The sequence below is a fragment of the Crocodylus siamensis genome, chromosome 5 (genome assembly GCF_052110815.1).
Source record: "Crocodylus siamensis isolate JL-2025a chromosome 5, ASM5211081v1, whole genome shotgun sequence".
Lineage (NCBI taxonomy): Eukaryota > Metazoa > Chordata > Crocodylia > Crocodylidae > Crocodylus > Crocodylus siamensis.
The window spans coordinates 148,417,633-148,433,157 of record NC_143399.1 but is presented as its reverse complement, the minus strand read 5'-3'; the positions used below and the strand labels follow the sequence as shown (position 1 = coordinate 148,433,157).

The 15,525-nt window shown below is 42.2% G+C and overlaps 1 protein-coding gene and 1 long non-coding RNA gene across 5 annotated transcripts in view; one reads left to right on the top strand and one right to left on the bottom strand.

The window, feature by feature from the left end:
* ANKRD28 (ankyrin repeat domain 28) overlaps positions 1–8,647 on the bottom strand; it is a 183,108-nt gene extending 174,461 nt beyond the window's left edge. The window contains exon 1 of the mRNA XM_090046615.1: positions 8,495–8,647. Within this exon, the coding sequence (XP_089902741.1) occupies positions 8,495–8,521 (27 nt within the window). The 5' untranslated portion in view covers positions 8,522–8,647. The remainder of the gene's footprint in view (positions 1–8,494) is intronic.
* Positions 8,648–8,897: 250 nt separating this feature from the next.
* The window catches only part of LOC149864718 (uncharacterized), a 55,783-nt gene continuing 49,155 nt past the window's right edge, over positions 8,898–15,525 (top strand). For all 4 annotated transcript variants that reach the window (XR_016442245.1, XR_016442246.1, XR_016442244.1 and 1 more), the window contains exons 1-2: positions 8,898–9,045; positions 12,682–12,766. This is a non-coding gene — a long non-coding RNA (uncharacterized LOC149864718). The remainder of the gene's footprint in view (positions 9,046–12,681; positions 12,767–15,525) is intronic.

Sequence of the window (15,525 nt, the reverse complement as noted above, 5' to 3'; positions counted from 1 at the left end):
GATATAATGCTGATCAACCATTATCTTCGTATTATAATGAGTCTCTAGGCCAGTGATTCTCAACCAGAGTGATGGGATGCCATGAGATCCTCCTCCCAGGGTGAGATCTTTTTATGGGTGCTGTGGGGGTGCCACACAACATTGCACTGTTAGGTGTACAAACACCTACATATTCACAAGATAAACCCAGAGATTTTAAATAGAAAACCACAGCATCAAAAACATTTCTGAATTGCTGAAGCTTTCCTGAGTTTGTTGCAACAGAGGGCTCTATTATTTTTTCATAGTCAAAAAAAATGAGTGAAAGCTAAGAGCCAACATTTTCCAAGGGGTGCCATGAGTCAAAAAGAGACTGAGAACCAATGCCTAAGCCCATGGTTTTCAACCTGTGTTCTGCACAAACTTGCAGGTGTGAAGAATGGAAAAAAAAAAAAATGTTTGAAAATGACTGCTCAAGGCATTTCAGATTCCAGCACCTTGAGAAGACATCACAAGCTACACTACTGTGCAGTTAACAACAGTCTCTATACCATTAGTACCAGTCTAGAACATTACTGGAGATCAAATTCTGTTCCATTTACACCCAAGAAAAATCAATATAATTGTACTGAATTCAAATGACTTCTGAATTAAACCTCTGAAAGTTAAAAGTAGAATGAGGTGAACCCAAGAAAAAAAGAAACACTGTTACAAGGTATATAGCATAATGATTATCACACAAGGATGAAAAACTGCTTTGCTTAGCTTTAGTTGCAGTTTCAACACGTACATAATCTCATAATGCAATCTGTATTACAGTACAAGTCATTATAAAAACAAACATTTTAAATAACTTCAAATGATTAGCCACCGTAACTAAGGTAACTACAATCTCCCACTCAAGTTCCAGAAATAGGAAACACAGGAATGAAGGCAAGTGGAAGTTAAAGAGAAGTCAGTAGGAGCAAGAAAATGGACAGGATCATGGTGTAAGAGGGCAAAAGAATGGCTGTAAGAAAATAATACATACTAGCTGTGGAAGGAGATTTAAAAGATGGTTATGTGAACAGGGTAATAGAAAGGTATTTGTTTTCAGAGTCATTTTATTGCCGGGGGGGAGGGAGGGAAAAGAGTGCATTTCTTTACCATTTCAGCACATTTTGTGGTTTTGCTAATTCAGACTTTATCAATTTCCAGTCTCTAGCAGGTAATACAAAATTTGTAAGAGTTCCTAGGACCATTTCTTTCTAAAACAGGGAAGATTTGGTTTGCATCATTTAGTTTCCAGATATCTGTCTCCTAGTCACGTTGAAGTTTTACAGATATCTGCATGAACAGACCTTTGTACCTAGAGCCCCTACTGAGGGCAACAGGATCTATCATAAGAATTGCCAGATCATGGGGGTTTTTTTGATTGCTTTTACTTTTCTTCTTTGACAAGAACAGTTTGTTCATAAGTCAATACTTGCAAAAGTCTTAACTTGACTATGTGGACCCAAGAGAACCGAAGTTAGCACAGAGTTGTGAAACCAAGTATGTACTCTCTACTTAAGGTATGGGCTGGAAAGAATCTTACACATTGCGTACCAAGGTGGATCAGCTGTCCCTTTGACAAAAGGAAAATTTCTTTCAGTTACCTGAACCTAGATATCATCTTTTCAACACACGTGGACTCCAAACCAGGAACAACAGAATTACTAGGAAGACTGAGAAAATTATTTAAAAAAAAGGAAAATATATAGATGTTTTCACTATAAACAACATAGGAAAGTAAGGGTTCCTTTTAATGTAGTTTAGATGAAAGTTTAAGGGCTGTCTGGTTTCCCCACACCGAACAAAAAGTTTCTGAACATGTTTGTTTGTTTGTTTAACTCTTAACCAATAGCAGCCTCTTAAATCAATAAGACACATGAATACATAGTCTCCTATTCGGTCAGGTTTTAAAGAGCAAGATTCAATATTCCCATTCCCATTCCCCCCCCCCCACAGACTCCCCCTCCCATGGAACAGCTGTAGTCCTCTTTCATCCCCACAGGATTCCTCTTCCTTGTGTAATAAGGAACTTGTTTGGATATTTATTCTTGGCACAAATTCTAAAAAGGATGAAGTTTAACACTGGCAGTAATGAAAATAGCAACCATGTCAGCATTCAGAGTGTTCACTATGACACTGCAAACATTTGTTTAACTGCCAACTGAATAAGATTCATCTGAGCCAAGAGAAAGATATAAATGAGCAATAAAAGTCAGGAAGGACTCTCACTGTTCAAGGACTTTCAAGACAAGTGGTCACCCTAAGCCTCATGCAGCTGCCACTAATTCTCTGCCTTATTCCACTCAGAGCCCAACTTTTGGGAATAAACATACCCCAAGGACAAATGGCCAAACAGGTAACCCTATGGAAAAGCTAGGAATGTTGGCAAGAATGCCCTACAAAAAAGATGGCTTCCAATAGTTAGCCTTCTCTCCCTCTATTACATATTTACCTATGAAAATAGCCTTAGTGTTTGTGAAGGTGGAACAGGATGTTAGCATTATAATGAAGAAGCATCCAAGGAAAGTTCACACAAATACTCTGCAACTGCACAACAAAAACTAGAGTGACTACAGAATTTGACCAGCAAGTTACTGCAGTATGTTTTTACTGAAATTCTAGTATTTGACAGGTCATGCTGGTCTGACAAACACAAAGAGATTCTAACATAGGAAATGCAAGTCCTTCAGGCCTTCCAAAATTAAAAATTCACCTGACCAAACTCTTCTAACCTGCTTAAAAGTAAACAGTAATCAACTAAATACACTAAAGTTTATTTTATCTCATGCCACAACCTTAAACTTTATTCAAAAGAACTAAATTGTAGAAAATCATCCTTGCTTATGAATCCATTATCACCGACACCCACCATTTGGCCTTTTAATATAAAAAGCCCTTAACTCTAAACATTCTTCCAACAAATATAGTCAGGCAGGAATAGAAAGAGGTAATTTTATACACAATCTAGAATGCAGGCCTCCAAGCAAGCTGCTTTCATTAAAATAGTATATACTGTAATGAACTATGGGTTTTCTTGTGATGTATGTGACCGTTTACTGCTTTAGCCTATGTACAGAAAATGAAGGGTTAAGTCAGGACTGCCCAGCTGCAGGACTAGACATGATGGATCTTTAGCACCAAGAGTTGTGAATGGCTTTGTTGACATACCAACAAAAGTGAGATGCCCAACACAGGAGGTGTCCAGAGGAGGTACACATGACAATGGGAGAATAGGCTGGGGGTGAAGCAACCCATCAGTTCCTGGCCAAAAGAGTCGGGGGACTGAGACAAACGGAAGAGATCCATGCTGCTGGAAAGAGTGAAAATGGAACAGCTTTATCTTTGGGGGTGATCAGAGCTATGCAGGGTAGACTGGGGACACTGAGACTGCTTAACCCCTTGGGGGCCTATAAATGCTTTCATAGAAAAGACTGCCCGATGTACTGCTCAAAACTGTAGGTTGCAATGGACTACCCCAAGAGGAGGTGAGGTCTCTTTGAAGCAGAACTGGATAGTTGCTCCTCAAACCAGGACCACAGAGTACAAAAAAAGGCAAGAGACCTAATGTAGGGGTTTTAGAGTGGGAAGGAGTTCAGGCTCCCCTTCTGCTCTAGAAGCCAAGCCTGGCTTCAGGGGAATCTCTCAAGAGTCACACCCCCCCCCCCCAAATTAAACATTATTAGTAAACCTGGATCTAAACTACTATATAGAAAGTATACCACAATGAATGTAATCTATAGCACTGTCACCTCTGCTTCCAGAAAATAGTAACAGTTTTCCTAAATGTTTAGTAATCATACTCTACCTCCCCATCACCTGGAAAAAGCTAGCATGAAAGTGCCACATGCTGTACTAGTAATGGGGATGGTATGAAACCAGATGCAAGTTAAGAAGAAAATAATCACAAATCAGCACTGATCAAATTCTATCTACACATCAAACTGATTTGTCAGAAGTGGATAAGATTGTAATTTTACTTTAAATAGGCCTTCTAGAGATGTTGTTACTGATGCATAGAGATTAAGCAACTTGTCCAATATCACACAGCAAGCCAATGGGAGTCAAGGTAATACAGAGTTCCTAACTCCCAACCAAACCCAACTATCATTTTTTACACTCGAGTATTTTGTCAAAAGAAATACCTCTATAATTACAGTTTGCTGTTCAGAGTTGCAGGAGTAACCTGGCCTTAGCATGGTAGCTAACAGTAATGTCACAATTTCTTTTCCAATGATGGCAGCAGAGGTAGCCAAACCAGTCCCAGTGGATACATGTTTAAGGCACTTTAGATATGTTTAAGTGTCATGCATAGAAGTCCCATTTTCAGAAATGATTCAGACTCCTCAAGTCAGTTTTAAAAATCCTAAGTAACTTTTGGAAATGGGACCCTGAAGTTGTATACAACATTTTGGAAAATACTACCCAATATTGTGCATAGAGTGTCAACCACCAAGATGCATAAAATACTGTACAGCACAATTTTGTATGGAGAGCCAATGTTCAAGCAGCTAGCAAGCAGAAGAGGACTCGCACTCAAAAATAACTTGCTTTCCACAATAATTTGCAAAGACAATCAAATAAACAAAAACCCACTACTACTGGTCATGTTACATGGATCAAATTGCCCTTTAAAGCTAATCATTTCTTGGGCCATAAAAGAGTTTATGCACAAGTACACTAAAGTAGTGTTATGGATTAGCCACTCCCAGACTCAAGGCCTTATTTATCTGTGGAGCAAATTCATAGCAGTCTTGGGTCACTTTGTGGCCAAATTTTAGCCCTTTGGGACTCCACGGCACAACCTGACACCTCATAAAATCCTGGCCCCACTGGAGTCAATGACAGAACTCCCACTAATTGCCATGAGAACAGGCTTCCACCTTACAAGCCCAACTTAAAATCTGAATAAAGAGATTTCTCACTGCAATATTATATAGAAAATGATTTTAGAACCTTCTTCTCTGCTTCTACTGTGACTTGTGGTAACTAGGACAGTAGCCAAGAAACCCAAACCAAACATGCTTAAATAATAGCTATGTTGCATCACCATCGCCTTAGGAAACCACTTCACCTTACCAGTGTTCCCTCTTATCTTGTGTCACCTTTTCTTCCTATTGACTGCACCCCCAGCACAAACCAGTAATAATTTAATTGCTAACTACACACCCATATAGTCTGAAAGCAGGAGACAACCCAAAGGCAGACAAGTAAACCTAAATAAACCCTTTAAAAATGCAGTAAAGCTCAGCTAGATTTACAAAGTAAGTTTCCACTACAGCCAAGCAAGCCAACTTTCCAGCTTTGTTGCCTAATAAAATTTCAGTTGGTAGATAACCAATACCTACTGAAAGAACTATAATCGCTTTGCATGTATCAAATATCCTACTAAACAGATTGTAAAAATGCCACATAAATCATTTTGTCCATCAACACCAGTGACCAATGCAGCAAGACAGCCAACATCTCTTGAAGCACAGTGACCCTACATCAAGACCACTAGGTGTAGGAGCAACCCAGAGAAAGGGAGCATCACTAAATGAACACAACAGAGACATTACTGTGAAAAAGTCATCCTCTAAAAATGTTGGTCAGAGCCGATAGATGTGGCAACTCCTAAAACTGAAGTTCTACAGCCACAAAACAGACCAGATGCACCAAGGCTTGCTCCAAAGCCAATGAAACTAGTGAGATACTTCAAATGGGTGTTACAGTAGGCCTTAAACAGCTGCTACTAACTGAACTTGTTTCAAATAAGAAACTGAATATCCTATTAATAATATTCTAATCCATACTCTATTCCATTTGCATGCTAGTATTTAAGAAGAATATTTTTGAAGTTATTAAATACATGTCATATAGTGGAGTTTTAAAACTAGAATCTGTATGCTAAATTTTACTGTTTGGCAGCAAACAGTGATGAAGCCTTTGACACTTCCACCCATTTGGTAGCCTAGACTTAACCTCTTCCCCCAAACACCATTAAAAAAAGTAGGCAGACAAGGTTCTTTGGGTAAATCTGACATCTTTTATTAGACCAATTCAAATAAAACAAATTTAAAAATTAAGTTAAAACAAAATTTTAAAAGCATTCATTTGATCAGCAGGTGGCAAATGCAAATCAGAAAACACCTCAACAGGGCACCTTAGTGATAGAACATCAGGAAAGCTGAGCGAGGCCTGTGAAGGGCACTTACAACAGATCACTGAGAACTGTCCAAATATCAGGGCTGTTTGAATAGCATGCCACCACTAGTAAAAGAACAAACTCTTTCATTTTTCTGTGTACTTGAATATTGAAACAAAAAAAATAACCTTCTGTATAACAATGCATGCAATTCAACAAATTGGGTTTTAACAAAAATGACATGCCACAGCAACTGGTAATAACTTTAAAATTGTACATAGGCTCACAGCAAGAACAAGTGGTACTCACTCATTTCAAAGCATTACACACTACAAACTGCACACACCAATACCTCTTAAAAATTCTCTCTTCAAAACCTGCTTCCTTCTTCCCAGTCTTGGAAATCAATGTGTTCACCAGCTCCCAACATATCTTTGTTAATTCCTACAAAACCTGTTTTTCCCCTCCAGATTTGTGGACTGTGGCAGTACAGTTGGGAGACCCCCCAAGTATACTGTTACTCCCTTTCCCTCCTCCCTCCCTCTGTGGAGGAATTAAAAGAAAAATGATTATTTAATTACTTCTCAATTACTTCTGAAATCTAGCAAAAGTGAGCCTTTACATTCACCCACAATTAAAAATAGGAGCCTTTTCTCCTCTGCTCAGTTTAAAGTGATCATAAACATGAATCCCAAAGTAACTTTGCTCTGTACAGACAGCAGACATATAGTTTCATAGTTTCTAGGGTCAGAAGGGACCTGAGTAGATCATCTAGTCCAACCCCCTGCCATGGCAGGAAAGAGTACTGGGGTCAAACAACCCCAGCAAGGTGTACATCTAGCCTCCTATTTTGAATCCATGGTTGTTAACCAATGTCGTTTATATTTCAGGGCTTCAGATACATCTTTAAACATTTTAACATAATAAGCGTGCTGAGTTGACTGCTTTTTCAGACATGAAGAAAGGTATCCTGTGTCCAAAAACTTGTCACAAAAAACAAACAAAACAAACCCTCATTCCCAGCTACATGGTTGCTCCAATAGAGAAGGCAAGGATTTCTGGAGGAAGACAGATCCCTATAGTAACAAAACCAATTTTTAATAAAACCAACACCTAGAGGTCCCAGCCCAAACTTACTAGGCATTGCACAAATACACAACCAAAAAGACCTCCAGCTTCCTCAAAAAGCACCAAGTTCAAGGGAAAAAGAGACACAGGTGGACAGAGGAATGGGACAAGGTAATGATGAGATGATGACAGTCTCATGAGCAGACACAATGCATGGCCGCTTAACCACTGCCAAACTTTGCAATGTGATGTCTATGAAAAATACCACTACAGGGTTTGAAGGAGAGAGCTGAAGCCTAGAGAAGTCGGGCTGGAAGGGACCTCGAGATGGGTCCTAGTCCAGATGAGGTTGAGAAACACTGGACTAGACGACATCTGTAAACACAGATGGCCAGCCCCAACCCAGTGCCCCTCACTCCCAACCTGCTGCAGCCCCAAGTGTGTGGGGCAGAGAGGGGGTGTGTGGAGGCCCTAAGCAACCTCCTGCAAGCTGAGAACTAGCCAGCCTGCAAGGCAAATGCCAGTTTCCCACATTATTCTTATTCATGAGAGAATCCATTTTTAAAGTTTGTTGATCCATTTTTACAGGTTGTTCCTTACTCTTTCATATATCCTTGGGACCCACCTTTAGGCCGCAACTCACCGGCTGAGAAACACTGATCTCACCCAACCCCCTCTAGCCAGAGGCAAGAAAGATCTTGTGGTCCTTATGGGGCTCCAAGCCCCAACCTTGGTGTTATGAGCACTGCACTGAGATTTTTACAGGGGGGCAGGGAAGCTTGTTCTCCCTGCAAAGGCGCAGAAAGGCACAACATGCTCCAGCCAGAAAAGGCAGTGGGACAAAAGGCCAGCGGATCCACAGCCTGGCGGGGGAGAGGAGACAACAGGTAGGACAAGGGGATGCATCCACCACAAAGGGACCTCCGGAGCCAAGGCAAGAGGCTCCTGTCTGCCTGGGGGCGCGGGGAAGGGGGGACCCCGGCGAGTACAACGGGCCCTCAGGAGCGGTAGTAGGGCGGGATGGGCTGAGGCGGGCCCAGGCGCAGGGCGGAAGGCTCGGCCCGCACCTGCCCGGCAGCGCGGGGGGAAAGGGCGGGGAGGGGCCCTCGCACGCGCCCACCTGCGCGGCCGGTTACCTGGGGGGAAGGGAAGGGCAGGGAGGGAGAGGAAGGCTGGGCGCACGCGGAGGAGCCCAGCAACAGCCGCGCTGCCGAGCCTGCCTCACATACACCGACATACACACGCACATGCGGGACAAGCCAGGCCGGCTGGTCGGGGGGCGGCACCCACCTGCTCGCGGAGTTTGAGGAACACCATGGCGAGGCCGAGGCCGCTGCCGCCGCCAAAGACTCCGCGGCACCCCGCCCACCGCCCGCGCGCGCAGGCCCCGCCCCCGGCCCCGCCCCCACGGGCCGCACCCGCGCGCCGCTGACGGGGCCGCGGCCAGAAGGACAGGAGGTGGGGAACGCTCCCTCCCGCGCACGCGGATTGGCTGTCGACTGGAAGACTCCGGGAAGGCCCTACCCCCCACAGCTTCCCGCCTGTCACTCGCCACCAAATGCGCCGGGGATTGGGTTCGGCTTAGAAAGGGGAGGGGAGGTAAGGCGGGGACGGGGCGGAGTAACAGCACAGGCGATTGGTCAAACCGGGGGCGGGGCAGGGAGTGAGAGAAAGTGTGATTGGCAGCGGAGGGGAGAGCGGGCGGCGGGAGGAGCCGTCCTGGCAGCCTGGTCTGGCGCCTGCCATGTGCTTTGCTCTCTGGAAAAACTGCTCTGGGTGCCTTCAGAAACCCAGCTGCACCCGGTCCCGCACCAGGCGCCGCTCCTGGCATGTTTTTTAAGGCAAGTGTCCCGGACGAACCCGAAAACAATGACGTGTTTCACTCGGTGGCGCGTAACATCATGTTTTACGGGGAAATGGCGTCATGAATGAAGGGAGGGTGAAGTGATGTCAGTGTGAAGAGTACTGGAAACACAGGTGACCAACCTGTTTCCGGCTAAATTTTCCAGGACAGGCCTGTATGCCCTGCCGATAACCAAAGCTCTTGTGTCAGAGGCTATATCTTTTATTAAACCAACTAAATAGTAGCAAAACAAATGATTTAGTTGGTCTAATAAAAGATAATTGCCTCTGACCTCAGAGCTTTGTTTCTCTCTATTCATTAGACCAAGAGAGCTATAACATATATCCCTGCGTGGGCTGCTGCACCAGTCCCCAGGAAGAGTCCCTGAGGCAGGATGCCCATCCTCCAGATCTGAAAAACCTGCTCTAGATCCATGCCCTAAACTCCCTAAACATTTACCCAATGCCAGGCAGCATCCTTTTGGAGTCTGCAAAGAGGATGCAGCAGAAGAAATGTGAGTTACCTCCTCGACAAAGGAACAGTATTGCCGTGCTTCCAGCCCTGTGCGAAAACTAATGATCTCTGTCTCAGCAGTGACAGGCTAAGGGGGTTGGACTAGAGGGCCTCCTGCAGTCCCTTCCATCCCTAACTTCCTATGACTGATTCATTACCTGGAACCACAAGAGCTAGACTACTTGTATTCCAGTGCTGGTCAGCATTCAGAACTGCTCCCTAGAACTTGATTGTCCCTGGAACAAAAACACCCAACAAATTATAACTTGGGAATCATTTAGGACCAGCTTCAGCTATGTTTATTCATGCTGAATTACCTCTTACTCCTCCAGTGCCCCTGTTGAGTACAGTGAGTTCATTCTGATGTAGTCAATACAATTTCCAGGTAATCCACTGATGAGAGAAAGAATTTAGTAACTTCTAGGGAAGGACCATTAAAACTAGCTATTGAAAACACACATAAAAAAAGGGCAGAGAGGGAGGTTTTGAGGTGCTGACAAAACTATGGTGGAAATTTCCATCCAGATGGAAATACAGAAGGAAGACAGAGTGGTGGAAGATAAGTGCCTTAAATTCACTCCTCGGCAGTCAGCGGAGGAGCTGCTTAACTCATCTTCATTGTCACTTCCTATTTTAAGGACGTGACACAGACTTTGTGCTGGCCCTTTGCACTCGGAGTGAATTAAATACAAAAAATTTTTTTGAATACTAACAGATATTCAAGACTTTTGCAAGACAGAATCCTAGGTATAAAAATAGGTAATGTGTGGTACTGTATTACAGAGGCTTAGAGCCATGGCATAAAGCTGTAGCTTCCATTAAAAAGTCCAACATCATAACTTTGGTTTGGAATTTGTTTTCTTCCCTGACAAATGACATGATTGTTCTGATGGCAAGAGAGAATGGTTCTGCAAAGTTAAAAAGAAGGTAAAAGAAAAGTTACAGGTTTTTAAGTGTTTTTAAATTTTGACTTTTTTGTGATCCAAAATGACAACATTTTAATGGAATTAAACCTCCTTGAAGACTTTTATGCTGCCTATGTTAAAAGGAAACACATGAATTAGCAAGAATTTGAAAGCATATCTGACTATCCCAAATATATATCTGGTTCAATAGAAGATATCACCCTAAGAAATCCTTGCCTCTTGCATAATTTCTGGATCATCACAACTATAATATCACTTCTACACAACCATTAAAATTAAGCCAAGTTATTGACAATTGTTGTTATGAATAGTTTGGGTATTGTCCTGCTTCCAATGGGGACTATGTATATGCATATAAGCATGCTGTCTTCTAATGATCGCTTGCAACACAAGAATGTAATGATCTTTTCACAGCTAAAACACATTTTCCTTCATCTTAAACATTTACTTTTAGAACTAAAGTATCATGGTTCCACTCCATGGTTTGCTTGTCTTTCTTAGGCACAATCTCATGTAGCCAAAATAAAATACATTCCCATAATATTGATCCCCCAGATAAATTAAAGAAAAGAAAAATGCGTATTTTAGTATTGTAGGACTAAGTCATATTGGGACATATAATTCTGCAAATAGGACACATAATTCTGAAAATATTGATTGATTTGGAGTATAACAGGTTTTAAAATATTTCTTCTATGGCATTACAGCATTATGTATACTATTTCTTTGTGTATTTGCCCCATAAAACAATATCATATGATAAAGGGTGACACACAGTTAGACTCTGACACTCACTTGAATAGCTATCCCACTTTAAATTTGCAATTCACTTTCATATAAAATTATATAACTAAATAGGTAGATATAGTTGACAAGCCTGTATACATTAATATGTTCCCTTTGGAGCCACTGGTGTCTGTCATTGTGTAGAGCCAATGCATTACACTGACAAATAACTGGAGGAGCTGTAACTGTAGACTGTATCACCATCTTTCCCAAACTAAATGTAAATATGCCTCAGGCGTAACCTAGGATCTGGTCTACTGGTCTTATCAAGCATATCTATGCATTTTCCTGTAATACAACAACTTGAACTCCTATTCAAAATAATCACTTTTTATGAGTAAACTCAAAATATAAACATAAAAGTTAGAAAAAAACATACAAATTACACTGATTCTGGAAACATCTGCAAACTTCAACTTAAGCACCTAAGTACTTGCATGTATGAAGCTTAGACATATTCATAAGTGTTTGCAGATATAACTGAGTCTAGAAAATACAAGTTAAGAGATATATATATAAATTTACTTCACGTGCATGTCTATCTGTCTTATCTATTTTAATTAACAATATTTTACAGTTCTTACTCCATATCCAGTTGGGTGAAGAAATTAGTATTAGCACTTAAACAAAAAATCTTTTTTATTTAAATTGTAAATATTTCCCATTTGATAGAATCCCTCCAAACAAAATGTTTTGATTTCTAAAACAAGATAATAGAAACAATATACCTAAAACCTTAAAATTGCCAGATTAGATTTAAGTTGGTGAGGAATATGCATTTCTTGTTTGTTTATTATGCAGGAGGATGTAGTAGTAGAATAGTTAAGGTATTTTACTAAGGATCCAAAGGTAGAAGTGTGAGATTCACCCTGAACTCATGCCGAAGACAGCCTTCAGTTAATCCAGCTGTGTGTGGGTAATCCAGTTGTAATGCTGGCCCTTCTGGGCGTGCCATTGGCTACAGACACTGGCTGCCTTAACCACAGTAGCTTAATGAACTGCTTTGGCAGACCTTATACTTACTATGTGGACATCATCAATTTTAGGATGGCCTCAGCTATGCATTTTCTTTTGTTTTTAGGTGCTTTAGTATTACAAATGATATAATAGGCAACTGCCTGTTATTACTTAATAGCCTTAGCAGGTTTGTGAACAAACATTTATTGCTTTTGAAATACACATATCATGAAAGGAAACGCCATTCTAATAATATTAAGGTTCTGCAGCCATAAAATTAGGAAATTCCACAACACACTTATATAACTGACTTTGTAACTAATTGCCAATGCAGCATACCTGAGGGCACACTTTTAGCACAGTATGCAGGGATTTAACTACATGAGACCCATTAGTGTTAATGTTAAATCTGCCTGCTGAAAACTAACTCTATCATATGTTACATTTTCCAGGGTTTTGGAGGCAGGACCATATGTGCAGCAACTGGAAAACATAGAGGGTCTGAATTAAAAGCATTCTGTAGAACCCTCATATACAGTAAGTTTTGTGAGTATGTCTGAACTATATCATTTTGACAGGGTTTTTATTTCTTAGTAATACTTGTACATTGTAACTGAAGATTTTAAATAGCTTCATAAATATTACTTATACCTCTGTGAGAGGTATGAATTATCTTTTCAGCCTGTTAAATGGGTGAACAGACACAGAAAGGATAAGGGACTTCCACAAGGTCATACAGAGGGTCATTCACAGATCCAGGACTAGAATGCAGGAGACACTCCACAAGAGCTAGGGGTATCAAACACATTTGGCACTACAAGCTAAATCCAGACTATGGGGCTCTCCACAGGCCAGAGAACCCACAAGCAGCAGCAGTGGCATTGATTCCAGTGGCAGTTAAAACTGCTGTTTCAATACAGTTCCAGAACCCAACCACTACTACTGTCCACCCCCCTTTTCCTCTGCTGCTGATATTAGTCACCAGAGTGACTAAAACCCCTGATTTCAACAGAGTCTGACAAGAAGAGCTAGGGGAGGAGGAGGGGAGTGCAGCAGAGGATAGGGAGAGGGGCTCAGGCTAGAAGCAGTGGGGGGGAGGAGGGGGAGGTACTAGAGCAGCCCTCCCTTCCCTTCTGAAGAGAGCTGAGCTGGGCCAAGCCCCAGCAGGACTGTCTCATTAGGGATGTCTGCCTGCACAGTCCCGGGCTTTTCACTGCTGGCTAATCAAGGGGCAGGAGTTATTGCCAGCCCCCAGCCCTGGACTAGCACTCTGAGGCAAGGTGGGGTATACAATTCATGCATCTGTTGGTGATACGGAGATTTTCAATCTCCCTCCCTGCTTCATCATACTGTCTACAGCAAACTGACAGGTGGGGAAGCCAGCCAGTGGGGGCTGATAACAGTCTTTATCGCCCAGTTAGCGAAGCAATAGCCTCTCTCTACATTACTTCAGACTTCATAAACAGCTTACCCGCTGACCTGTTGATTAGTTCCAAAAGCCCTAAGTGGTCACTGTTATGTCTGCCTATTCCAGTGAAACTGGAGAGAGAAACACACCCAGACACCTCTTGGCATTAGCTAGCATACCACATGCTAGCTATGGTCCCTCTGTGGCAGAGAGGTGGAAGGGATCTCTGCTTAAGCAGTGAGTGGGTGGGGGGGGCCCACAGGGAAGCCAGCAGACCCTGCTATGCCTGCAAGTCTGTGCTAAGCCCCAGCCAAGGAGCAGAAGGGAGGGGCCTGCCCTGCTGTGGAGCAGAGAGCCCTGCCCAGCCCAGAGAGCATGCTGGGATGCTGGGGGACTCTGATTTAACTTAAACCAGCAAGGGGTCTGGGACAGACATTGCATAAACCCGTTTAATCCAAGTCAGTTAAGTCTGATACTACTTTCAACCACATTCACATCAAACCGGTTTCAGCCATTTTCAAACTGGTTTATGTGCACTGAACATCTGTTCTGTTACAGGTTTAAACCAGTTTCTGATCATTTAAACTGGTTTGTGTATAATGCCTGTCCCTAGCCCCTGGGTTCTGGAACTGCACTAAAACTGCAGCTTTGACAGCCATGGGAATTAACACTGCTGCCACAATGGCTCTTGCAGATGCAGTGATGAACCCATGGGTACATTCCAGCCCACAGAAATGGGTGGTCCAGCCCACAATGAAATTCTGCAGGACAGATACCCCACCTCCACAGGCCAGATCCATGTTATCATTACCACTACCACCATCATTACCTTATTCTTTGAAATACTAGGTAAATCGAAATCTAACACAGTAAAGTCTAATTCAGACTGTATGCTTTTGTTTTTGAATCACGTGATCTTTGTTGTTTCTGACTGTAATGGAATCTCATTCAGGAGCCGCATTAGAGCAGTGCAAACCACACAATGACATGAGGCTCCAAGCTGGTCAGAGGCTCCTGTTACATTAGGTTATGCTTTGGGCCCAGTTATACTTGTATAATAGCTGAATAATTGAGACTGCTAGAGCTAGAACTCAAAAAGCTCCTATGTGATTTGTCATACAACACAGTTACTGTAGTTGTTACATTTCCTGCATCCATTTTAGTTTTTAGCGTGCTTGTCTAAAAAATTGTTTGATCCTGAAACTGAACCTTTGAACAAGGCTCAAAAAAGGTAAGCTGAACTGCTTGACCATATTGGATATCATAATAACATTCTCTCATGCAGCCTATCTGTACTTTAAATGGCCTCTCAAAATTGAATACAGGTGTTCAGAATGTCAGCTCTATCATTGGTGAAGAAACAAAGGAGAGGTGGCTCCTCAGTTGCACTTACATGGTCAGATAATGACATTTTTTTCTGGTCAGATAGGGTGGATGCTATTTGTACTTACATAGCTATGTTCGTGCTGTGCTTCCCTTCTGAGTACAGTAAGAAGACTTCACTATAGCTTCCTAAGCTCCAGGGTAGAAAAGATCTGCATGGATATGTGCCTATGTCTATGTAAGTCCCCCAAAAATGTAGTTGGAGAAAAACACAACTAGCAACTGTTTGTCAAAAAAGAAATGTCCTATCTTTTAGCCTGGTAGTTGGAGTGGAAGACCCAGATTCTTGCCCCTTATCCAGATGAGGTTTGAACCTGCCTTTCCTAGCAAAATGTTCTAACCTTCAAGCCACAGATAAGGCTCCCTAGTCTTCATCTTGAAGCTGAACCACTGGGCAACTAAGAGGAGAAGATATGTGGGACCAGGAGTAAGCAAGCAAATTAGAGGGAGGGTGGCTCAATGTTAAGGATACTATCATCAAAAGAAGCAAGCCCCAGGCTCTGAC